The 27,240-nt window shown below is 35.3% G+C and overlaps 1 protein-coding gene across 1 annotated transcript; it reads left to right on the forward strand.

The window, feature by feature from the left end:
- The first annotated feature begins 584 nt into the window (after positions 1 to 584).
- On the forward strand, positions 585 to 26,919 carry Rcc1 (Regulator of chromosome condensation 1). Its single transcript, XM_089252703.1, has 9 exons — positions 585 to 742; positions 6,788 to 6,887; positions 12,868 to 13,037; positions 14,043 to 14,231; positions 17,224 to 17,440; positions 19,409 to 19,549; positions 19,697 to 19,816; positions 26,307 to 26,477; positions 26,615 to 26,919. The coding sequence occupies exons 2-9, from the start codon at positions 6,797 to 6,799 to the stop codon at positions 26,779 to 26,781; spliced, it is 1,266 nt and encodes a 421-aa protein (XP_089108829.1). The 5' UTR covers positions 585 to 742; positions 6,788 to 6,796; the 3' UTR covers positions 26,782 to 26,919.
- Positions 26,920 to 27,240: the final 321 nt, after the last annotated feature.

Genomic DNA, 27,240 nt, shown 5'->3' on the forward strand with positions numbered 1-27,240 from the left:
GATAGACTGCCGTGTAGGATGGTCATCGACACCGGAGCCTACGTGAGCATCGTCTGGACAGAAAACGACGATCAAGAAGCAGACGATCCAGGCTCCGACTTCCAATGAGGACGAGGCGAAGAAGGAGGAAGTCACGAATTAGTCTTTAATTAAATAACGGTGACAACTGTTCCTTGTAGGCGAAGGTCGCGAGGCAGCTTCCTTGAAATCATGCCGGATGAGCAGCTGGACTTTCGAGGGCTGGGCGACGGCTGGCCAGGTGTCAGGCAGTTGAATGCATTCTGTGTGTTGTCCACTTAGTATACAGTCGCTTTCGTGGCCCGGGGTATTTGGGGGAGGACACACACTCATACTTCCGGCACAACTCAATCTGTAGTAAATTGCCTATGGTGATAGACCGGAGTTGTGCTTGGTTTGAATGAATGAATGCCGCACCTTTCGCACTTGTCCAAGTCCGGCCCTGGATCTGAAAAAATAAGTTTGGTTTTGAGATAACCGGAGAATACGGATAAATATGGTCACGATTCATTTTCACATGCGCCAGGTCGAGTCTGACTAATTATGGTCACGATATTAATCCAGGCCATTGATCCAGTTCAAGTTGTGTTTATTCGAAGGCGGTCCACGTTTTTTTGAATGCCGGTAGTTCACCAAAATTTATTATCATCTTGAAAACAATCTTTTTATCATTAGAAACGTGCCGAAGCGAATTTGCAACCACGTGTTTCATCCACAATTAAAGGTGATGCTATTTTTCTCTTCTCTCCAAATATTTACTAAAAATGTTGCGGTGTGGGGGGTGCTGTCAAGTCATCGAAATTATAGAGTAGTTTGTGTTAAATTTTGATGCTACCTTTCGAGGATTCATTCAATGTTCAAAATGGCCAAAGCCATGCTGTTTGTTCGTGTGTTGATGAGTAGTGCCTGAAGTTATATAACAAATGGTGAAATTTGATACATTTGTTTCAAATTGCTTCATGATTACGTAGAAAAGCGATCCTCCGTGAAAGACAATATTATATGTCCCAATCGTGTTGGTGATTTCTCCTCACAAGGGGACGCTAATAATATTGAGTAATCTAGGGTGGGATCAACCAATTTTTAAAAAAATTATTATTGTGTAAATTTATCAAGAGGTCATAATAGAAGGGGGCAGCTTGAAAAAACTCTTGCCTAGGAGCCCCGTTCAAGTAAGGACTCCTCTAATACAAGGATCTCTAACCTTTCTGGAATCGCGAGCACTGCCTATGCTTATCATTGAATGAAGAGCACTCTTACGGCAACGTCGACTGAACAGCTTCGGTATAGGGGACACGCCAAGTTGGCGACTTTTTTTCCGGTGATAAGTTGCCATCGTTGGTGCACTCTGGTTTGTTGTTGTTCTGCTGGGTTGTCGTTGTTCCAGAATATTCGAATAATTCTGCGAGGCAGCGACGCTGGTGGTGGTTTTTCAGTGTTCCTAGCGTCCTAGCGCGTCTTGATCAAGTGTTCATGAGCACGAAATCAGACATGAGCAATCTTGGTGATTCAGGGAAAGCACAATGGTGCTCGCGAGCAACAGGTTTAAGATGACTGCTGTGATGGCCTTGGGTACGTCTTGGTCTTGTCTGTTATCTTAAATGTTTCAAAGTTCAGAAATAGGCCTAATAATAATATGTACTCACTTTAGTAACTAGAAATGGCTGAACTCTTCGTAACGTGACTAATCGGTAACTGAATGAACGGCAGAACTTTTCCACTGGACTTATCCCGTTGCTGAGATCTCTTCCAGGTCAGTTTTGTGGCAGAGTCCGGAACACTTTATTTTGAGTCAAAAAACAAACAATTCTTATTTTTGATAAGAATTATTCCATGGTAATTTATATAAAAGTACTCCTTCCAAAGAATATTCGTAAGGATATTATATATAACTATATAATAAATAACAGGAGAATATTCTTATCGAGAATAATAAGAAAATTCTCAAGTTATTTATAATAGTAGCCCTTCCAGAGGGTAGAGAATATTCTCTTCGATGAGAATATTCTCCAAAAGATTATTCTCGAATTTTACATCTCTAGGTTTTAGGTGACATCATACGGAATCAGAGGAAATGACCTCTGGCGCTGAAACAGAAAAGGCCAGGGCTATCAGGACCAATTCATGACGCCACATAAGAACAGTAGTGACCCTCGAAGTTGAAACTTGCACAGTCATGGTTATTAGCATCACTTATTATTAGCTGCATTAATATCATACTCAGTTAGCTGAAAACAGGAATCAAAAACCCTTCAAAATTGTGGGTGACACCCACACGTTATTTTGCAAATACATTAAGGTAGTATATTTGCTTACACTGCTCTAACACATAAATGGTCAACCAGTGGTCCGCAGGTCCTCTGAATCATCTGATGAGGCCGGTAAACTCAAACCTTATTTTGTAAAAATGTATTAATTGGCACATTAAACTAGACCCGCGTACTGCAGTTCCACATAACTTGACATAAGTGGTCCATGGAACATTCCCAGATCACTTCAGTAACCTGCAGCACATTTACAGATAACTCATTTCCTTTGTGATATGTTGGCTGTTTTTTCTTCAGTGAGAAAAAATGTCTCGTAGCACGACGTGAAGTTGCCAAGAGTGAAACAGAGTCATGGTTTGGACGTTTTTCTTGCCGAATGGGAAAAAACTCCAACACATCGGTAAAAAATGAAAAAGGATAATACTATGGCTTTGAAAATGGTAAAAAAATGAAATAAAAACCAAATGTTTTTACACTAAATAGGGTGCCGAGATTAAAAATAAAACATTCTTAGACCAGATAAAGAATTGAAAATAATTAAAACCCGGAATCTCCTTTAAATAATACTATGGTCAGAGAAAAAGAAAAAACTCTCTGGGTTCAATAGAAACACGATTGCAGGATCAATATTATATCAAAATACAGTTGGACCCACATATAACGAAGTCGAAAAAATAGCAAAACTATTAGTTATACGCGAACATCCTTATATCCTTACCTTTTTTAAAAATGCCTTCAAGTGAAATGAAGCATAATTTTTATACACAATAAGCATTTTTCACTATTCTGAGCATTCTTAAAATAAAAATTAATATTTTTTAGACAAAAATAGATTAAAATTCAATTCAAATCTTACGTAATTCAAAAAAAATATTTGTCAATTGCTTTTTCGTTTTTTTTTCTAATTGATATGATTGCGTAAGGTAAATATTGTGCACTAAAATTTTTTTGCCTAATAATCATGTCAAATTTAATGCCTTTTCTTTTAGCAAGGGCCAGATCATTATTACATATTTCCCCGTCTTTTTTTGCGAGCCATTAAAAAAGAGTCATTGAAGAGTGCAGGACTGGCATTGAACAGTAAAATGTGAACAAAACAGAAAAATTTAAAAAATGATGAGCAGCGCAGTAAAACTATCTGGTTCACCTTGCCTTATATAAGTCGGATCTTGTAATTTACACATTTTTTACATTGTGCTGTCAAAAGTGGTCTCGAAGGTGCATCATTCTTAAAAAATGTATATGTCTTCAAAATTAGCTGTGCCATGTCGAAGAGAGTTGACAAGCTCGTCACTTTGGAAGACTCCAAAAAAGAATGTAATGTATATGTTTGGCCAAAAATTGGTTTTGTAACCGTCATTTGTCATTTTGTTTTGGCTTGACTGAAATAGTGCTAGGGAAAAAAAAGTTAATTCGAAATTTAAAATTTTTTTAGTGATTTTTTTCCATTACTGTATGATTATGTTGTCTAAGGGGGTTACCCTCCCCCATCCTACTTTTTAGTCCTGCGTTTTCCTACTTTTTCTCATTTTTTGAGTGGTAGCCCTGAAAGTGCTTCCACATCAATATGAGCTCTTTTTCTGAATCTCTTCTCGAACCATCCAAGAACATTCTCATCAATTCTTCTTTGTTCCATATCATTGATAACGAACTATGTTGAATCTCGAATTTTTTTCCCATATATCGCTTTTCTTTTTAATTTTTTGTTATCAACCAGCTGTATAACTTTGATTTCTGAAGCAATAGTGGTTAGTGTTTTGCCCTTGGACATTCACAAAATTTATTCGATACACGAGATAACTCCACCACAACCTGCGTTTGGATCTAGCCAAAGATGTCAAATGTGCGTAAAAGATGTTTTGAAGCTTGGATTCTTGGGAACAAATAGCCCTAATCTTTTCTACCTATAGTTTTTCTGCAAGCATAATAGGATTTAACTTTAAAGGAGGTATAGGCTCTATGCCCCCCCCCCCCCCAAGGATTTAACAGAAAAAGGTAAAAAAAAGTGAAGCAAATAGGATTTTACAGTCTTTACAATACTCAAAAACACTGAAATAGATTTTCTTCCAAGGAAAAAGGCTCATTGTGAAAGTTGAATTTACAGATAGGATAACAAAGAAATTTGTATTTCAAAACCATCTGAAATTTTGTTATAAGTGTATAAGTGTACTTTGCTGAAATCTGTGTTTGTTATAAGCAATCAAAATAACATAGCTATGCGATACAAAATATTGTTATTACTTTTGCGAAGAATGGAACAGACCAATATCATAACATGGGAGAAAATTGTTTATAGCAGGGGTGCAAGAGCTGCGCCAAACTGCGCCGAAACGGTTCTCTTGCTACATTGTGCGCCAAGGCGTTGAATCCTTGCGCATTTGCGGCAATTCTTGTTTGTGGTTCGCGGAGGTACCGCTAATGCACTGTAGTACGTCAAATACCCTTAATTTAGGAAGAAGGCGCATGAAATTGTTATTCATGGGACGCGTTCTTTCCGAGACACGGAAAAAGGTACGGGGGTGGGGGGGGGATGAGAAACTTCAATTTTTTTTTCACTTCCCACCATCTACCACAATCGAGTTATCTCGTGACCTTGGAAAGTAGTTATACTACCTTGAAGTATAAAGTCCTGTACTGTTATTGGTATAACCAGCGTTCTATCAAAGTCCCTGAATAAATATGCCAAATTTTCCGATTTCGGAGACCGTTTTTTCTCCTGCTGGTTATAGGTTATATGCTGAAAATAATGGTAATTTCGTGGCTGCCAACCTGCGTTCAAAGACGGCATACATCGAAAAGGTGATTGGTTTACTCGTTTAAATTACCGAAATTTTTCGGAGATCATTGGGAAAAAATAGAATCTGTAAAAACTCCAGCAAAAATATTCAGTTTTGTCATCTAGCCACTATGCGGGCATGTGGTTATCGTCGGCGGTTGCCGATTGTAACAATTTCACATCGCGAAAATCAGGATTTGGCGAACGAGGCCGGCTCGAGGGAAAAAAATCTCTACCCATGCAGAACCTTTTTTTGGCGCTACTGACCACATGTTTTTGGTCGACAAACCTTTTTTCACCCTTTCAACTCCATTTGGCACCCCTCCTTGAGCGGCGCCCAATATGGCCGCATGGTCCGCCACTGCATTGGTGGGGGAGGAGTTTGTACTAGGAGCTTGCTCATTTTACATAACTTCTGTGAGATACCTAATATATATTAATGTCCTACCTTTCCAAAACACGTTGTTGGAGAGAATGAAATATTTGCACCCTTTCTTGTTTTTCATACTCCATCTCGTGCATTGCTGGGATGGGAGATTACTCCCTCACGTATTGCTGAGAGGTTGTTTAACATTGTATCACCAACAGAACTATTGATTATGTGTGATGAATGGGTTGCACTACAATCCAAACAATTACAAGAAGTGAAATCAGTTCAGAGAATAGATAGATAGATATTGGGCAGACATATTCAAACTTTGTAACTTTGAAAGCTGCCCGAAGTTCAAAATTTTGCCAGTTTTGGTGAAGACTTTTTTATCTTCAGCATATGGTAACACAGATAGTGAAAAAGAGTTCATTGTTAAAAAATAAATAAAAGTCTGTTCAAACATTGAAAAATCTGTCCATGCAATGCTTTAATGTTTAATGGAATAAGACATACAAAATCTTATGTTCAAGGGCATAAAAAATTGGAAAAAAATAGTCATTGAGATGCTGTACTTCTGAAAGCGAATCGTGATTCGTAATCTATTAACATGCTATTAGGTTGAGAAATTCTTTAAGTAAATAAGGTATTTATATTTTTCTCGTTTTTTGTATTTTGCTTTTAAATTTAATAATTCCTTTAAATTCTGTGAGAAGCCAATTTTTTTTTTTTTTCACGGAAACTTTTATTATATTCTGCACTCACTTTTTTTGCTATATCAGGAGGAATAAGATTTTGTTGTTCAAGCAGCAGAAATTCTTGCTGCCTAGGTTTTCAGTATGCATGTTGCTTAATTTGAAAAGAGTAATAATTTTTATTCGTCATTTGTCGTTTTATTAATGACAGAAAAGATAATTCAGAAAAAATTTAAATGGATTTTAATTTGTGAAGGAAATTTATTTAGAATTATTTGTTCCAAGAATTTTTGGCAAAAATTTTGGCATTTCACAGAAAAATTACTCCTTATATTGCAGATATAGTTCGTGTTTAGTTCTGCTCCATTTTCAAAATTTCTGCTCCAAAAATGAAATTTGCTGCTCCGAAATGGATGAGGGGCACTTGCACCCCTGTTATAGTTATCTGGATTTCTCAGATATAATGTTATTTGTCCCCGTCAACGTTTTCTGTGCAATTTGAAGCTGAAGCAAACTTGTTTTGTTTTTCTCCTGTAAGTTATTTAGCAAGCTGCATGAATATGTAGGAGGCTTTTTTTAAAGTTTTAATTTTGTCTTTTCAAGATTTTTTTTTATTGAGACCATGCTATTGCTTATTGTTTTTTTTCCCGATTTGAATAAATAGGGCGATCACATGATGAATAAAGCCAGTAAAGGTGCTCATGCAAAACGAAAAGCCACCAGTAACAAAGCACAGGTCGCCAACGGATTGAAGAAGCAAAAAAGTAGGTACAGTAGACAGTGCATATTAGAATCATGGTTAATGTTATCAGTTCAATATTATCACTTTTGCAAAGTATAGAACAGTTCAAACTGTCATTCTGTACTTTGAAAGCCGCCTTTAAGGTATTCTTCCATAATAACCATATCACCTTGGCGCCTTTTTTGTCTTTGTGAATTTTCCCTTAGTCATGCATTGCCATTTTGAATTTTTTACCTCCTGTTTAGTGTATTTTCTTTTGTAATGTAATGAGCCAAAGAAAAAACAAGACAAAAAGTGCCAATTTGGTGTTAAAAATGTGGTATGTTTATAAGTAGGGCTAGGATTTTTATGACTTAAAAATACAACGTTGTTATGGATTGGTTGAAAAACCTGCATTTCTCAGGTTTTTCAACCGATCTGTAATGTTGCATTTTTAGGTTGTAAAAATCCTAGTCCCCCTAGTTATAATAGAAGAGTACTGAATTTCTCAGTTCATGTTATTATTTTTGTCTACGTTTATTTTCGTGCATTCTGAAGCTGAAGTTGAACCGGACATGCTCCCTTCCTGTAAGTTGACAATATCAATGCAGAAGGTCAGAATGTGTAGTCTTCCTTTGTAGACAATCACATTCCTGTCCTCGGTTCACAATAGTGTTATTTTGTATGTATGGGGCACATCCTGGGAAAGAGGCCTCAAGAGAATAAGATGTCATAGAATAAGATGTGTTTATAATTTTCAAGAGTAAGTATGTAAACTGGTAGGCAGGTATTTCTAGACTGGTAAGGGGCCTCAGAAAAATTACTTCACCCGGGGGCCTGTGATGCTTTTAAGATGGCCCTGGTTCACAATGTCCCAATCATGTACAACCCATGTACGTGTGGAGATGCTTTTGTAATGAACTTCCTACACTGTAGGCAAATGAATGTGAGTTTAAAAAAACCTTCAGTTCTTGGTCAGTTTCTTTCAGATTCATAGTTTTCGCCTGAAGACTAAGTAATTTATGGAACATACCATACATTTAAAAAAGCATGGTGGTACATTTTGGTGGTTACATTCTAATACCTCACAATGGCATAACTGCAGAGTCTTCCGGAGTTTCTGGAAGGTTCCAGAATTTCTATTGCATTTTCTGGACTACTGAAAAATTCCTATATCTCTTGAAGTTTAATTGTGATTGTAAAAAACCCAATTTTTGTGGGTAATTATTCCCGAAGAATTTACTTGAAAAAAAGACAGCTGTATTTATCACCGAAATGAAGTCACCTGCATAAAGTAAATTGTTGCCATTGCTTCAAACCTCAAAAAATATTTCATTTTTGGGGTGGGGGACAAAAACGAAATTTACCAAACAGCCAGCATTGACTCTGCCTTTCGACATCTGAAATTGATAAGATGATTTGTGTCTGCTTTGACTGTCTCATTGAGTTGTCATCCTGTTTCAGGCTCACAATGAAATGAAGATTTTTTTGTTAGCGAGATTTGATTTGGGAGGTAGTAACAACACATAATTTAACATACTAGTTGGCAATGATGGGTGACTTGGCACTAATTGGTGATAGCTTACATGATGTCACGTTTTTGCAAAGGGGGAAAATTCCTAGAACACCAGTTTGTTTTTCATGGAAAATCCCTATATTGTTTTTAAAAATTATTTTTATATAGGAAATTAGGATCCATGCGAAAACCTCCCTAAGTCTTATTCCCTAAAGTTGGCATCCATGCAAAGCCTGAATGAAAAAAAAAAAAATTGAAGATTTTAGTTTGAAGGGGGGAAAACCTTGTTTTATAACAATATTAAAAAACTACATGATTATGTTTGTGAAGATTTTGCAACCAGTTAAGTGGAGAAGAAAAAGAGCTGGCCCACTTTCCTATGTCCTGTTTGACCAAACGGGACTTCAAACAGGACATATGTTCATTAAATTGCCTTCTGGCCCAGAATGCTGTAGTTGGGAGACATCAGCTTTTTTAATGTTGGAGTGCTGTCCATTCCTGGCATTTACGTGGCAGAAAAAGCTGAGGTCAATAAGGATCACATTCAGATAGAAGGCTGATATATCAATCTAAATTAAGTACTGAATAAATATGCTAATTGGAATAAAATAACGGTTTTCACTGTAGCAAACATTTTTTGTCCAGGAATTTGATAACAACAATGAAAGTAAAGCATTTGCTTATGTTCAAAGATTGGAGAAATATGCTGTGTACATTGGGGAAATATGCTTTGTATTACAACCAGGGTTGTTTGGTTTAAAAAATCAAATAAAGTTTTCAAAAAAATCAAATAAAAGTTGCCTAAATATCATTTTTTTCCTTGAAAAATATCATATTGGTTCATTATTAGCCAAAATGTTTCATTTTTACCACATTTTATATCCTTGGGGTACATTCTGATGGTATATCTTTAAATGACATAAGATTTTATAAGTGGTTTTTTTCAAAAAGTCTCATAAAAGTGGCCAGAATATATATATATATATATATTTTTTTTTTTTTTCATATGAAGTATCTTAGTTATTTAAAGTTATATATAAAAGCCAAAATTTCTCATTCTTACAACATTTTCTAACCTTTGGCTACATTCTGATGCTCTATATATCTTTAGCAAATTCATGAATGACGATTGCATCACACATCTAAATGTAGTGGTGTATTATCTCACAGGGTTTCTTTTTCCCTTCACAAAGAAGCAGCTACAGTAGTGACCATCATGCTAGGGGCAGGTGGTCCTATAATCCAATAAAGACACCAGCTGTCCTTAAAGGACAAAGACTAGTGGTTACATTACCTCACATACATTTTCATTTTCTTTCCCATAAGAAGTAGCACATCTCCTACTGTATATCTCCCAGTCTTAATATTCAATAGTTGTTTTTTTATACTTTCACACACACACTGTTAAGCCCAGTTAATCAAGGTTCTACTGTATAGTAGTAACAGATTTATGAAAAATAATCAGCTATATACGGGGTGATTATAATTTAAGATTTGATTCCAAAACTATACAATAAGTACTGATCAGAATGACTTGAAAATTTGCATGGATACTCCTGAATCAATGGAAGTTTCTTTCGCAAAAGAAAAAAGTGCAAAATGTGCAAGTAGATGATGCTGTACTTGGCCAGCAGTATAAATCTATTTTGTGCAACCACATAATTTCGGCACTTCCACAGCATCAGTGTGTGGATAGAACTTCTATCAAGATGCACATTGCAATACCAGCAAAGCAGCTGCTGAAGACCCATTTTGACAGGATGCACCTTAACCCTTGCAACTTCTGGCTGTGGGGGTACCTCAAAATGTTATAAACAGTGGTCAGATTGCAAACTTTGGTGAATTGCAATCTCCAGCACATTCCCTATATGTTAGAAGTTCCTTAGGAATATTAATGGGGGGGGGGGGGGGTGTGTGTTTGGTTTAATAAAGCTGAATTGCAAGCACATCCACATTATGACCATGGCATACTCCGATTCTGTTGTCGAACAAGAATTTTTGTGCTTTCAACTTCATAGCCAGAATACGCGGTGGACAACATATTTAACATTTCTTAAATAAAGTTATTTGTTCAATCACTTCATTTTTTGTGATGTTTCCATGAATTATGAAATCGTGAAATGCTATAATTAAAGTATCATTCTGCCACGACCGGCTATCGTTTCCATTCTGCGAGCAAATTTCCCACATGTTGGATGATGTGTCATTAATTTTACATTTTTAAGTATTTTTTCCCCTTTATCAAATAAAATTGAATTTTTTCAGGAATATTCATGTCAATTTTCAAGTCATTCTGACAATTGTTCTTTTTTTACAGTGTTTTGAAATCAGAACCTTAGTTATAATCACCCCATATATCGTAAATCATTGCTAATTAATCTGCATTATTTATGCTTCATTAAATACATTATATTCACCTAATTTTTATTACTTTTTGCAAAATAGCTTCCTAATTAAGTATACTAAAAGTAACTGGAGAAAAACCTTTATATATCATATGATTAATAATAACATTAAAAGAATTTTCAAACACACAGTAATCCATTGAGTTAAGCAAAAAATAATTAAATTTGAAAAGGTGGTTTTTGTTAAAATGTAATAAATATTTATTGATTAATTAGCATGGGAATAGTGTTAATTACATTAATAAACATTTTATTTTAGTTAATTATTGGAAGTTTGAATGATTTTTTAGAAATTTCATTGTTTTTAATGTTAATACCAATTAAAACAAAAAACCGGTTTAAACCAAAAAAACCTGGTTTAAACAAAAAAACCCAGTTTTTTTACCAACCTGGATTTACAACATCAAGCTTTGCAGTGGAAATCATTTTTTGCTCTGCTTATTCAGATCTTAAATACATGATCAGATAATACCAAAATGCAGTTGATCCTCCTTATAGTGCCCCCCATAGCCCCACAAATTTTCAGTGAACAAATCTTCCATATAGGTATTGTAATGTAAAAACCTGTTTTAGCACCAACTCGTTATAACACCAACTGTTGTTTGAATGTATACAAAGTTAGTGTGCCATTTCCCAAGAATTTCCACAACATTTCTTCTCCCATCATTTTTTTCCCTTTCTGAAAGGAGTTGATTTACCCTTTTCATTCCATGGTTATCTTTGGTCAGCATAACGATAGATTAGAGGAAAATAACTAAAAGAATGGTGTGGTCGGGGGTCTTAGTGCATTGAATATATACCTGAACATGTATGTATAGGGACCAAAACAACCGATGTATTTAATGAAACAGTTCTATTGATAAGGGAAAGTGTACAATGAGCATACTGCACCTGTGATAACCCACATAAAATTATCTCTGTAAGGCCAGAAACTGTCTGGGGCAAGCTATTGATTTACTAATAAACTTAAGAAATTTTTTTTTTTTAAGATTGTTGAGATTTTCTCGGTTGTGCTTCAGAACAAAAAGGAAAAGTAAAGAGACTTACATTTTTCTCCAGCTGAAGTTGTTTCTCTGTTGAGTAAAGGATTCATCAAGAGAACTCGTATTTCTTTAAAATGTCTTGTTTAATATGCTTTGACGCTAAATAAAACATACGCTCACAAAAATATAAAGCATCTTTGCTGCTTTTCAAAACAGTTGCAGCAACAAAAACAAGGGTGATTGCTTCGCTTGCGTCCCCAAGCAACAACCAAAAAACAACAGGGTTTAAAACCAAAACTAATCACACCAATTCCAGACCCGTAGACCCTAGGGGGTGTGGTGCCATCCAGGAGGAGAAGGAAATGCTTAGAAATACAACAGCACCAGTTTGTTCAAGGTTGCTAAGAAAAGTTTTCAACAATGCATGCTTTTACTTGCTGGTCATTACATTTTGAGAGCTATCATGTATCTCCCTCGATTTGCTTTATTCAGTCATGTTGAAAGAAGTGGCTCTCAAATCTGAAAAACTGGAAATTTGTGATAAATGTGGACCGGAAGCAATGCCGCCATTATTTTTCTTTATTCATTTATAAAATGCATTGTGTTAAACTCATGCAGTATTAAAATAAGTGTATCAAAGTAAGTGTATGATTTTCTGTTGAGTTTATCATTAATAGATTGAGTTGATCACTTATAGGACATTGAGATACAGCCGCAAAGCAGAATATAATGGAAACTGCAACACATATCGCAGACAATCAGTGCTGCAGAACAATCTCAGGAAGAATTTTAAGAAAATCATCTGCATAGAAAACACTAAAGGAATTTTGTATCGCAGAACATTTTTAGTCATTGAGAGGTCGTTGCAGAACAATGCAAAACTTCTGCTTTAGGGAGATATAGTTATTCATACTATATATAATCATGTGAATTTATGTAATGATGCTTCTCTGAAATGCTATTCTGACCATGATTCGATATAATGCCGAACTCGTTACAGAACCAAAATTCTTTGGGACAGCTGGTGGTGTTATAATGGGGTTGGACTGTTATTTAGTAGTCAATTAATTATTCCATTTAGGAGTCTTAATACTAAATGTTTTGTTTTTTAAAATATAGTTGTCGCAGAATGCAATTTGGTGGTGTTCGGTACCAATGATGTTGGTCAACTTGGTCTGAATGAGGATATTCAAGAACAAGAAACTCCTGTCCAGCACAAAGGATTGACTCAGTATGCCCAAGTTGCAGCCGGGGGTTTGCATACAGTGTGTCTCACAAAAGAAGGCAGAGTATGTTTACAGATTTATTTATTTTGCTTATGTATAACGACAGGTGAGTTCTGTGAATGTTATAACATTGACCATATTCATGTATAATTCAACTAATGCTCCGAAGGGGAGAAAAATTCAAACATGAAAATGACTTCATCTAGGATTTATTGACTTACAAGTTGAAATCACATGTTGTAAACTTGTATTCTGTGTTTCAGGGTTAGCAAGTTTTTGCCACAATGGAAAAAAACATGGTAAAAACTGCCCTATCAAGAATAGTTTTAGCCACATTTTTGCCACTGGCAAAAATTTGTAGAATTTAACAATAGGATTTATCACAGCCGCTGTGCAGTCGTGTGGGCATTATCCTGAGGATCCAGGTTCGAACCCCGTTGACAACACAGTGGTTTTTGCAGCTTCTGAGCAAGAATGTGAGTCGGTCTATGATTTAAAAAAAGTCTCTCCACAGAGAGCAAGTAGTCCTACATCACGAAACTGACATAACATGAAAGAATTCAAGCATTTCCATCTTTACTTCAGAAAATGAAAGACAAATGGCAGCATAAACATGAAACAAGTGCAACTCTACAACATAGATATGTTAGAGCTGCACATTCACTCAGAACACGCATTCCGGCATGTGCCAATTCGTTAGAAATTCCGAAGAGGAATGTGTGCGAGGTGCACGTACAGTTAAGTAGTAGTAGTGAGAATGAGCTCATCAAAATGCAAATCCAAAAGTTAGTAACATAATCGACTGAACATCGTCTGCATTTTTTTTTTTCTCTGAAGGGAATATTTTACCTCTGGTTTTTGAGAAGAGATTTCTTTGCTCGCTACCCTAGACACTAAAGGTTGACCACTCCTACTGTGTACAAATTATTCTTGTATGTTCATGAACGTATTGGAATTCTTATTACTTGATTTATTTTTTGTCATGAAGTTATGTTTTTCTCTCCACATTTTTTGCTAGCTCAAGTTCTGTTATGATTAACTGTTGGTTGTTATCTATTGAATTATTAGGTAGTGACATTCGGCTGCAATGATGAAGGAGCATTGGGACGAGAGACCCAAGGTGTAGACGGAGCTGAATTCTCACCAGAAATTGTCAATTTACCCGAAGAGGCAAAAGTGGTGAAGGTGACTGCTGGTGATTCCCACAGCAGTGCCCTGACTGAGGATGGTGAAGTTTACATATGGGGAAATTTTCGTGTACGTTATTTTTCTTATTTTATTATATCAATATACATAGCCAATCCAGAATAATTAAGCCACCTACCTAAACCCTGAATTGAACAGGGTACAGCAAACTGTGTCTGAGCACATTGTCCAAATCATTCTCACTGAATTGTTGTGCGTGATATCTCACAGTATTCCTACCAAATCTGGACAAGACGAGAAGGCTTGCAATGACCTCCAACATGAAATTAGGTGTGGCTATCTCAATCTTTGATGAATATGTAATAACCATATCATTTAAACTGTGCCTTATTTTGTGACTCTGTAATGTTTACTTCTGGATTAATACAATTGTCTAGAGCAGCAGTTCTTAACTTTGTTTGACTTACGAAGCCTTTTTAGTATACACAATCCTGCCAACTCTCCGGATTTAGGCGGGAGACTCCGGATTTTTCATCCTTCCTCCCGCTCTCCGAATTTGTTGAAATTTCTCCGGATTTTGGCACAAAATTAGATTTTATGCGAGCTTTCACTTTGTCATGACATTAATGACTGCCGTCATCATTAGGGAAAACACCCATAGAGGACAGCCGTAAAAAAGTCTCGGTGACCGCATTTAAGCAACTGGCAAAGACGTGACTTTATTTACGTAGCGTTTATCGGCAATCACATTTATCAGAGGCATGACCTTGGTTGCCGAAATTCCTGTATAATTGTTATTGTATTCCATTAACAGCTGTGCTGTAAATACAAGTTTATACAAGTTTTTCGTCAGCAGCTTTGTATTTTGAAGTTTTTTAAATTGTTTCCTCTGATTAAACATGTAATCAGAAAGAAAATATAAAGCTTTAAGCTATATAAAGCTTCTAAGAGTTCATATACCCAAGATTATCAATCACTGATAGCATCCACGCAAGGAAACACATACTTTATGAACAATATGTAGATGTAATTTCTCTATTCTGCATGGAAAGACTGACATGGAATTATATTCTGCTCAGGGGCAATGCAGAACCTGCCTTGGGGGGGGGGGGAATAATGGGACTTTGTTTTAATTGATTTAAAAAAAAATTGTTTCAAAAAAAAGTTCTTTGTGAATTTTTTTCTTGATCGAGTCTATGAGTGCAGGGGGGAGAAGGGAGTACCCCCTCGGGAGAATCTCCAGATTTCTGGATTCCAAAAGTTGGCACGTCTGTATACATAATTTCTGTATGCCGATGCCCCATGGGCCTCTTTTTTAAATTGATCAAATTTACTGATTTATTTTACTTTTCTTGAACTGGTGCTCTACAGACCACTGGATGAGAATGGCTGATCTAGAGCATAGGTGTCCAGCTGACCCTGTGAAATTTCGGACTTCCACTGTATCAAAAGCTGCAAAATTTTTTATTACAACACATATATACAGGCAAGTTTTAGCACAGCCTTTATCTCATCAGCCGTTTGTCAAAGAGGTATCATTTCAATTGAAAAAAATGCTTAAAAATTACCCTGTATCAGTTTTGAGATTGAAAATACAGTGTGTGACAAAATTATAAATCTAAATTTTTATATGGTTCCCCTGTGTTCTAATTTCCAGTTAGAAAGTTGTTGCCCGGTCTCTTGATGCCAAAAAAAAAAAAAAAAATTCAAGTTTCAAAGTGCAATATTCACAGATGTATTCTAGTTTGAAAAACTGAGGAAATGTGGGAAAGAACAGCACTAAATGCGAGTAAAACGGTTTTTCCATATTTAATGCTGTTTTTTCCCAAATTTTTTTTTTAATATTTTTTTTTTATTTCACAAATACAAACATGTAATACACAAATTCAGACGTGTTACACAAATACAAACATGTATTACATGAATACAAGTATGTAGTACACAAATCTAGAAATGTATTTCACAAATCTAGAAATGTATTTCACAAATCTAGAAATGTGTTACATAAATACAAATATATAATACACGCACACAAAAAAAAAAAAAAAATGGATGCACACATATTACAAACAAACACTTTGTAGCCTCAAGGGACTGAAAAGTCCTTCCAGCAGGCCTAAAGGAATAAGCTGTAGAATATTTTTTCTTTCTCTTGCAACAGCATTATTATATCTATTAGATATGTGTTCACAAATGTATTTTCGCTTATCTATTATATCTGAATAATGTTCACAATTAAGTTGTTTTTCGTGAAGCTCAATATTATACAACCATCGTACACCACTTCTCTTATTTATTATTATACTCTTTTGCTCTTTCAATACTTTCATCTAAATGGTTTCGTAATCTATGTGTCTGACGAAGTCAAAAATCTCATGATTTATGTTTTTATTATTATTAAATTGATTTTCAGTGTGAAAAATGTTTAATATCTTAGGGGCAATGAAGGAAAAGCTCTTTTTATATAATGTTTTATTTGGTTTTGGTACTTGATGAACTCGATTTTATCTATTTGTAGTTCTATTTTGATTTTTCGTTAAGTAATTTTCATTTAACTTCCTCTTTCTTTTCGAATTTGAATATCTCTGTGAATATTACACTTAGAAATATCAAATTTTTTTGTTGGCATCAGGAGAGAAAGGGCAAAAACTTTCTGATTGGAAGTTAGATCACAGGAGAGACATCTGTTGAGCATTTTTTAAATTGAAATCATACCTCTACAACGGACAGTTGATGAGATAAGGCTGTGCTAGTGCTTACAGGACACCTTGTATATTGGAGGGCTACTAATGCCTGTTATCATTCCATGGGAACTGCTGTGTAACCGCAGAGGGTCCCATTTGCACGTTAGAAACCTCTTGTTGTTTATCCAGAGGTTTTGTCTGGAACCGTGGCAAATATTATTGTGCGATGATACACGAGTGTCTGGTCATGTTCTATCCTCTAGGAATCAACCACAAAAAAAAATTACAGTGTGATGAGGGTTACATCTGCATGTTTTATGTATTCTTTTTTTTGCGTTGATCTATTTTAAGATGTGAAGATGAAGATAAATCGTGTGAATAAATATGTATTTTATTTAATCTTAATGCTTTTTTTCCAGGGCCAAAACGGAGCTTTAGGGCTTGTTGAAGCAGGAAAGAAATGTTTCCAACCCATGAAAATACCATTAGACACGAATGTGGTGGACGTTCAATCTGGGTTTGATCACATAGTATTGCTAACGAGTAAAGGCATTGCCTATTCAATGGGATGTGGAGACGTCGGCCAACTTGGTAGAATCGCTAAAAGATCTGTGGATGGAGGAAGATTTGGTCTAAGTAATGATTCATTTATCTAACATGAAATTTTTGTTATTACTGGGAAATGTTTTAAACCCCTCTTACATAAAGTATATACAGTAGACTCTCGGTAACTCAACACCCCAAAAGTATCGACAAACATGTTGACTTAAGCGGATGTCGAGTTAGTGGGATTTCACTCTAAATTTTTGTCCGATCGTTTTTGTGTATGTAATTATATACATTCTAACAATTGTATTAAATGAAATGTTAATTCTCATTAATTTTAATTCAGGGTTGTTTCAAAATAGAATCAAAACGTATAAAAAAAATTACCTCATGAAAAATAATCGAGTACATTTGCTTGTTTTTCTTTCCAAAGAGAAAACAAAAATGTTTCTACGCTATTCAGTTTATACCACGATTGTTCTGCTTTTTCCTGACTGTAGGAAGTGATGTGTCACATCTAGAGCTTTTAGTTCATCATGGAGAGATGGTGCCGATACTTCTTCATCTGTGATTGATTCTGGAATATTGCCGTCTGCTAAAAGTCCAAAAGTTACAAGATCAGAGTCAATATTCACAAATTCATTGTCGATACAATCACCCATAGTGCTATTTATGCTTTCTTCGCACTTAATCTGGGAGGGATTTTCAGGGGAAATAATCTTTTTATTTTAATTAATTTTCTTTGGAGAAATAATCGTTCTCCAAAGACTCAGAACAAAAACCAACATGACGGAAGCAGTTCCAAATCGTGGCACTCATGCCTGAGTTCTATGCGGAATCAATCATTTCAACTGCATCTGAAACAAATTTTTGCGTCCATTCCTAACATCCACAAATTCACAAATTTTTTGTCTGTAATTTTCTGTAAAACGTTTTCATACTTAGGATAATTCCTAATTTCCTTTATTGAGATTTGTTATGAAATCTTTTGCTTTCTCTTGAATTATTGGTCCTGATAATGGGATTGAGTGAGACTGAGGGATTTGAACCACAAAAGAGTTGCTTCCTTTACATCACTGAATTCTGATTTCTTGTGTGCTTTCTGCTTGGTTTATAAGAATATTCAAATCCTGAAAAAAAAATTTCCCTCATTTTTAACAAATGTTGAAATGGTTCTGTGCAACTCCATATTCTTCAGTGAGCTCATTCTTGAGTTTTTCCTAATTCTAGTTTTTTGAAAATTTCAACTTTTGATTTTAAAGTTAAAGTATTAAGTTCGCATGGAGCCATTGCATCCACGGCCGTCGATACTCGCAATGATAACCAAATGACATATTCAGCATCTAACCAAGCTTTAGCTGTTTTTCTTCTACTCCTTTTCCAAGAAATCGTAAAACTGAGTTCTGCCAAAAGCATTCTCTGCAACAGACAATATCAAAACTTACGATAGATAAGGTTTTTATCCCTATTGGATGTTGAAATTGCCAACATCCAGTAGGGATCACACCACACTTTAGGGATCATCCAAATTTTTGACCATGAAAAGAATGAAAGACCTGTCCTGAAAACGGCACTAAAATGATAGGCCAACCAAGAGGCTTCAAACATTCATTCTTCACATGCACGTCCCCCCCCACCCATAGCGCAAAAAAGGGACCCATCATATAGAACAAAGATACAAAGGATTATCTAAGTACCCACGGACAACGTCAAAAATTATTAAAATGGTAAAACACGGGCAATTGTAAAAACCAGTCGTCGTAAAGGGACAAAAGTTGTAGTCGACTTAAGCGGAGTTAAGCCAAACATGTGTTGAGTTGGAGAGTTTCCCCTTCATTGAAATTAGTATTGGGCCAACCAAGGGAATAATAGATGTTGAGTTATCTGGATATTCGAGTTATCCACGTGTCTAGTTACAGAGTCTACTGTATATTATATAAGTTAATATAGATTATATACATAGTTTTGCTTTTTGGAATTGCTGACCATTGTTATTTTTCTATCATTAAGATACTTTTCTCCCTCCCTTCCTAATCATTGCCGTCTTTCTGATTACAGATCTCCTGTTGAAACCATATCCAGTTACCTTAACAGGGAAGAAAAAAGTGCGGAAAATCTATTGTGGTGCCTATGCAACTTTCTTAGAGACACTGGCAGGACAGATATTTGCATGTGGCCTCAACAACTATAATCAATTGGGTTTGTGTTTTTATTTTAAATGTGTATCGATTCACCACAGCAACTGAAATCAATTTTTTTCACGTTTTTGAGCTACTTTGGTTAGTGCATGAAATAGCTACAATCATAATCTTGAAGTAATTTTATTTCCATTTTTTTCTGTTGTAGGAATCCCAGGAGACAGAACAGATATTTTCTCTCCGGCTAAAGTGGAAGGACTGCATCCTGATAGGCAGTGGAGTGAAATTTGCTGCGGACAGCATCACACATTAGCCTTGGACAAAGATGGTAAATAACTTCATCAATTACCTTGTATTACAAACCTGGATTCATATAGTTCGTTTTTAGCTTTAACAGGCATGTAATTCACTATAAAGCAACATTTTTTGATCTTCTGCCTCTGTGTGCTGACAAAAGTTTTAGGAACCAGATGGTAGTAGAGGTAGAACAAACATCATATGAAACAGACAAAAAACACCAAGGATACTCTAGAGAAGCGGCAGCACATTTTGCCGGGGCCAAATGGGAGTTGCAGAAACATTCTGTACAAATCAGTATTTCAATGGCAGCTGGCACATGGTTGTGTTTTGTGGTATTGAAATCCCACACAGAGATGGGTTAGGAGACTGTATATTCTACAGTGCCCATTCTTGATGAACATAAGTGGTGCGTGTATAACTACTGCAAATAACATACTATACGTAGCAACAGAAAATCCTCATTTCATTGAATACCTCAGATATGAAGCTGCTAAGACAGTTATTACATTTGCACAAAAATATTACGATAGATGCAACCCCAATTTCGGCGACTAAGCATAAAGTGACACTAGTAATGAGGTTTAGCATAAAAAGAAGATTATAGTGTTAACTGAGCATGGGCCTTTTTTGTAATATCTCTTCAGATTTCATGAATCTAACAATGATCGGTTCCACTGTGGAGCTAAAAGATCACTTTTCCATTATGCAGCAGAGTGTTTGAGAACACAACTTGTAGATTTTGGCCCAGAGAGACTTCCAGAGCATTCTTATTGAAAAAATCTTTGTTAAGAAAAGAAAAATCTCATCAGATTTTATTTTTCTGGTTTTTCAGTACTTTAGTATTGCTGCTGTGCAGTTGTGTGGGTATCGTGCTGGACTCTCATCTTGAGGATCCAGGTTCGAACCCCATTGATATGCACCAGTGGTTAGCTGAAGTTTGCTTTCTGCTGTCTTCCAATTTCAAGGCATGAATGCGAGCTGATCTTTCGTTTAGAAAAGTGTCTCTGCAAAGATGAAAAGTGTTGCCAAAGGCTGCGTTGGCAACGCCGCCTTTATTTACAAACACCTACGTTTGAGAGCTCTCTATTTTTTGTGAATATTAGACGAATTTTATTACATGATAGGGATTATATTCTGAAAAATGTAAGTACCAAGTACACTAAAAATATAAAATTCACGTAAATTTATCAAAATATATAATGTAAACATAAAAAGCACATGTAACAAATTGACAACAAAACAACAATCGTAGTGACATCTGTGAGTCAAAAAGTGAAACATAAGCAAAAAAAAAAAAAAAAATCGGGAAGTATGGAATGTGAGAACTGCAAAGGTGCCATTGTGGACAAGGCTGAAGTATTTCAATGTAAAAAATGTGCTCTGATGCTACACCCGGTTTGTGTAGGAACAAGCGAGAGTGCTTTTAGAAGAATGGCTAAAATAAAAAAAGATGCTTATTTATGCCCCAAGTGTGAAAGTGTTAATGCGGAGGGAATCGAAAAAATCAAAGCTGTCTTTGACGACAAACTTGACAAACTGGAAAAAAATCATTGAGAAACTTCGACAGGAGATGAAAAATGATTTTACTGCTGCAATCGGAAAACTGGCAACAAGACAAGAGGAGCTGAACAAAGAAACAGTTGATATAACAAGGGCAATAACTTTTAATTCACAGTGTGTTGAGGATCTCGGAAAAAAGATATGTGAAATTATACATTGAATGTATTGATAAGGAAAATAAAGAAATTAAATCAGAAAATCGAAACCTAAAAAAAGAAGTGAAGGAGCTCAAAATCAGAATAAATGACATAGAAAACAAGAGTAAAAAAAACAGCATTGAAATAAATGGAGTTCCAGAGATGCCTTCAGAAAATATTGTAGAAATTGTGAATGCAATAAAGCAAGAAATAGGGATACAGGAAAACACAGACATAGAGAACCTGCATAGAGTACTCACAAGAAATGAAAATAAAAGCAAACCTATAATAATAAGATTTACAAGTGAACACTCAAAAAAATTATGGATACAAAAGGCAAAGTCTCAAGAATTGACAGCTGATACAGTAAACCACAACTTTGCATCCAACAGAATATATATAAATGAGCATTTTTCACAGGAGAGCAAACGTTTGTTTTTCCTGACCAGAGAGTTTAAAAAGAGCAGCGACTTCAAGTATGCTTGGGCAAAAGATGGAAAAATTTTCCTCCGGAGACTTGATGACTCTAGAATCATAAGAATAAGGGATGAGGAAGACCTCAAAAAGTTGAGTGCTGATGAACAATGAAAATGATATAATAGACTCGTACCAACAACAACCTACTCTGGAGGAAATATGTGAAGTAAATAATTTTTTTAATTATCGAAAATGCTAAAAATAATTTCATTCTATCACATTGAAGTATTAAAACATCTAATTGACTTGTCAATCAAAGAAAGTTACTTCTATGACGAAATGAAATATTCCCTTGTTTACCCAATTTACAAAAAAGGAGATCCTAATAATATGAATAATTACAGACCAATTTCAGTTCTCCCGATTTTTTCTAAAGTAATAGGGAAACATATGAACAAACAAGTTGTAAATTTCCTAAATCATAATATTTTTTTTGCACCAAATCAGTATGGATTCCAACAGAAGAAAAATACAGAAATGGCAATAATCAAACTTTGTCAATACATGAATACAGGATACAATAATAATAAATATTCTATGATAATCTACCTGGATTTAAAACAAGTGTTTAATAATGTTGATCTAAATATATTAACACAAAAGTTGCATAAAGCTGGTGTTTGAGGAAGTATTCTGGAATGGTTCAAAATTTATTATTCTAGAAGGCAACAGGCAGTCGTCATCAATAAGCAAATAAACGAATACCTACAGGTTCAAAGGGGTGTCCCTCAGGGATCAGTTTTGGGCCCTACATTATTTTTGATTTATATTAATGACTTCTGTTTGCTGAATCTAAATGGAAAACTTGTATCATTCGCTGATGATACAGCTCTTTACGTGGAAGATGACAACTTTGAGAACCTTATAGAAAAAACAGAAAGAGACCTCAGATATATTAATCAATGGATGACCGAAAACAAACTCGAATTAAACGTACACAAAACCCAGTATCAATGCATTAAAACAAGAAACATAAACTCCAATTTTGAGATCGCCATTAAAATTCACACTTGCCAACAACAAACACAATAGAACTGCAATTGTCATGAAATAGAAAGAGTGCACCAATATGAATACCTAGGAGTTATTATACAGGACGATTTAAAATGGAACTTGCAATGGGCTTTAAATTAACTAATAAAATCCGATTTTATATAGTTTTACTTTATAAATTAAAATATTTAATAGATGGAGATTTTTTAAAGGACATTTTTTATGCATGGATTTATTCAATTATAACCTATGGATTATGTGCCTGGGGTGGGGCTTACCTAACCAATATTACGACATTAAATAACTCTTACAACAAAGCAAGAACACTAATAATACAAACATGTAACACGTACGATAACAATATCAATTGCCATACATTGGACATTAGACAGGTATATATTTACAGACTTATAAATTTTGTGTTCAAAAACAATAACTGGTTAAAGAAGAAAACAAACAGAACTTCGGCAAGAATCAAACATGAATTTGAAGTCCCAAAAACAAACACCTTTTTCAAAAATGTTTCTTGTTTACTGCTCCAAAAATAATGAATTCATTTCAGTCGACAGCTCATAATTGTAACAATAAATATGATGCTTTCATGTACGTAAAAAGTGTACAAAATTACGAAAATATATTTTAAGATTGTTTTCATAAAATACAATATAAATAGTGACATCAATGGGAAATATTGGAATAATTTAATCATAGCTGAAATCAACAAACATTTATTATGATGTCATGATACAAAAATAAAATAAAATAAATAATAAGAAAATAAAAATAAATAAAAAGGATATGTGTGTGCATGTATATGTGTATCTCTATGAGCATGTACGTAGTCATGTGAGTATGTATGTGTATATATGAAGGTTTTGTGAAACGAAAAGGAAAATTCATTTCATAGACTAATTATTTATACAAGAAATATCGTGATTCAACAATTTCAGATCTCACAATTCAAATTTTTAGTGTGCATAAATTTTTGAAATATTCATATACTATTACATAACATTTATTAACATAACGTACGGTACTTAGAAAAAAAAATGGCGGCAAAATATAATAATTTAATCCATAGGGCTGCCTGGAAGGACGTTATGTCCCTTGGGGTCCAATATGACTATTTATTGTGTTCATGTGTTGTTCTTTTTATGTGCTTTTGTTCTGTCTTTTATATGTATTTTGTGTTTGTTTTTGCAAAAAAAAAAAAAAAAAAAAAAAAAAAAAGAAGAGGAAGAAAGAGAGAGAGCAGTTAGACCTACAACACAATACTGGCATAACATGAAAATTTGAGCATTTACCATTTTTACTTCAAAATATGATAGGCAAAAGGCAGCACCATCAAGAACATGAAACATGCACATTCTGACAGCATAAATGCATTAGAGCCACACATACACTCAAGACATACATTCTGTCATGTACCGATTTGTTAGAAATTTTACAGAGGAATATATGCATCGCGAAGTGTATTGTACCATTAAGTAGTGCATTGTACCATTATTAGTGTTTTAATATTTTAATGCAGTTTTAGTTCACCATCAGAAATTTGGCTTATTATTCCACTTGAGCATTACCATATTAGTTAAGCATCACCACATAGTTAAAAGAAAAATTTGTACAATTTTACTTTCTTTCATGAAATCCCTACCTTGTCTTTAAAAATCTTTTACATTTGTGTCCGCAAGGTTTTGATTGTTGTATCCTTATGAAAATCTCTCCAATTTCCATTCTCTAGGTTTGGCAGCTGCACTATTATGTATATATTTTCAATGTTTATTTTCCTCTAGTGTAATAAGTTGCAACGTTTGCCTTGCATTTTCCGGTTCTTTAACATTTTTTCCCCCAGTAACCATTGAATGGATGACAACAATGAAAGAGACAAGATTTTGATTAAACTATAAACATTTATGCAATTATATATTAGCTATTAATGTAACGTTTTATAAACAATTATCACAGTTAGGCTTTTCTCTCAATATTACAACGAAACAATAAAAGGGATCAATCTCACCGCCATGTCCAGGTTTTCACGTGTTAGTTCACATCCTCCGATAGACACTCCCAGGTGTCTACCTCACAGTCAAGGACTCCCAGCACCAGCTTCAGACGGGTTTGGTGTCTTCGAACACACGTTGAGATCACAGGTCAGCCGCTGCGCATGGAACTGGAGGCGAAAGTCCACGGGTAACCGGTCTGGCCATTAACCAATCCACAGGATCACGACGACGTTGGGTTTTCACATGAAGTCAAGCAATGAGACGGGCAAGGTGCCCAAGGCACACTTCTATAATTTTAACTCATTGTATTTGAGAGACGATCTAGCTCACACCTCAACAGGGCATGACGCCTTACTGATTAAGACAAGTCGTTAGTCGGAAGTAGTAGAATCGTTCGTGGTGGAGCACATCTCTATCTGGTTTTTATATGGGAGCTTTCCCCAAAATGCCTCACGAAAGAGCCAATCACAAGGTCGAAGGTCCGCTGTTAGCTTGTATCTAATTTACATAATTTCATGAGAGAAAAGGAAATATTGTAAAAATTATAATATTGAATCTGGCAACCAAACATAACAAATTGGACATCTGGCCAGGATCCACAACTTTTAGGCCTATTGCACATTGTATAAACTCATGACATTATAGACTGTGAGATGGTCCTAGGAACCACCGACGGCGTGGAGGTAAAATATATTGCACATTTATATAACACTTTGCTGAACATTTATATTATATTGCACTAATATATTGCACAATTAAAATAGAGTTTGACGACGACAACTCGACGCAGTTCCCACCGACGAGCCACGGGAACCCCCCAGAGGGAAAGACAAGGTAACTAGACGAGGTATTGGGTTCTCTGACATCGATGTAAAGCAGAATTTATATGGGACGTTGGCAGCCTAACCTCTGGCCCCGTTCTCGCCCGACGGCTAGGAGACCCCCCCCCCCCCCCCCCGACCGCCAGACTAAGCGAACTTACTGACCCGAACCGGATTGTTAGCGGAAGCCTCAGGTGGTTTCTGGTAGCCAACGAACCCTGGGGCCTAAACAAGATTAAAATGAACAAAAGGATTGTAAGAGATCCCAGGTCGTCATGTTACGAATACAAATACAACGCCACAACAGGTAAAATGCCCAACGAGGTGGCTGATAAAAAGATGCCCATAAAAATATGGATGTCATATATTTCAAACATATATGTCATATTATGGATGTCACACAACATACGTTTACATAAGTTTTTCTTAATTGCAAGAGTTTTTTTTTTCTGTTATGTATATGCAAATCATGAATTTTAGAAAATCTCTCAAAATTCTTCACTATAAATAGTTTTTTGTTTTTTCAGGGAATGTATTCACTATGGGTAATAAATTATATGGGAGGCTTGGCATCGGCCCAATTCCAGATGACGAAACAGCGCAAATTCCAGTGTCATCTCCAACGCAGATTACCAGCCTGAAAACAATAAAAAGTATATCCGCAGGCAACACAAGCTCATTTGCGATAAACAATGAAGGTAATGTTCAAAACAAGCTGGCAATGCTATTAATTGAAAATAACCACAGAATTTTATTCATGAATTTTGTTTTTAGTAATTCGCTCTGAAAGTTATTATGTATACATATTTTAAATGCAATAATGTTTGTTTTGTAGGTTCTATATTTTCCTGGGGTATGGGTGTAGGATACCTACTCGGGCACGGGAGCGAAGATGATGAACACTCCCCGAAGAAGATCCTTCCTTTATCAGAAAATTACACAGTCATTGCTGTTGCAGGGGGAAGTCAACATACCATACTTATAGCGCAAAAGAAAATATGACAATATGTAAAGAGGAATAATCTGTTCATGATGTGTGAAATAACTGTTTCGTCATCATATTTTTTCATCACATTTGTGAACCAAAATTTTGTTCATGTAAAATATCTGGCGATAAAATGATAGTTTTATGAAATTTTATTTCTTTTGAATGTCATTATTCAAAATTATCGTATGATGTTGATTCTATCAGAGATAAAGAAGTACATTAAAACCCCTTTTGATGGTCACCTCTCTTTTATGGCCAAATAATAATTTCCCTTGTATGATAAATATATGCATTTCATATCACTGATTAACAACCCCTCCTCGTCTATGGGTGAATTTTTTTGTCCCCTGTCAGTGTCAAGTAAAGATGGTTTTACTGTATTTAGTTCTGTTTTTATGCCACCACATGATACACACAGGAATTGTATTTTTCAAGCTATGAGCTTGTTCTATATGATTCAGATGAAAATTAAT

This window comes from Pholcus phalangioides, unplaced genomic scaffold (assembly GCF_987345545.1).
Source record: "Pholcus phalangioides strain wild (caught in Gottingen) unplaced genomic scaffold, Ppha-v1.0 ptg000030l_1, whole genome shotgun sequence".
Lineage (NCBI taxonomy): Eukaryota > Metazoa > Arthropoda > Arachnida > Araneae > Pholcidae > Pholcus > Pholcus phalangioides.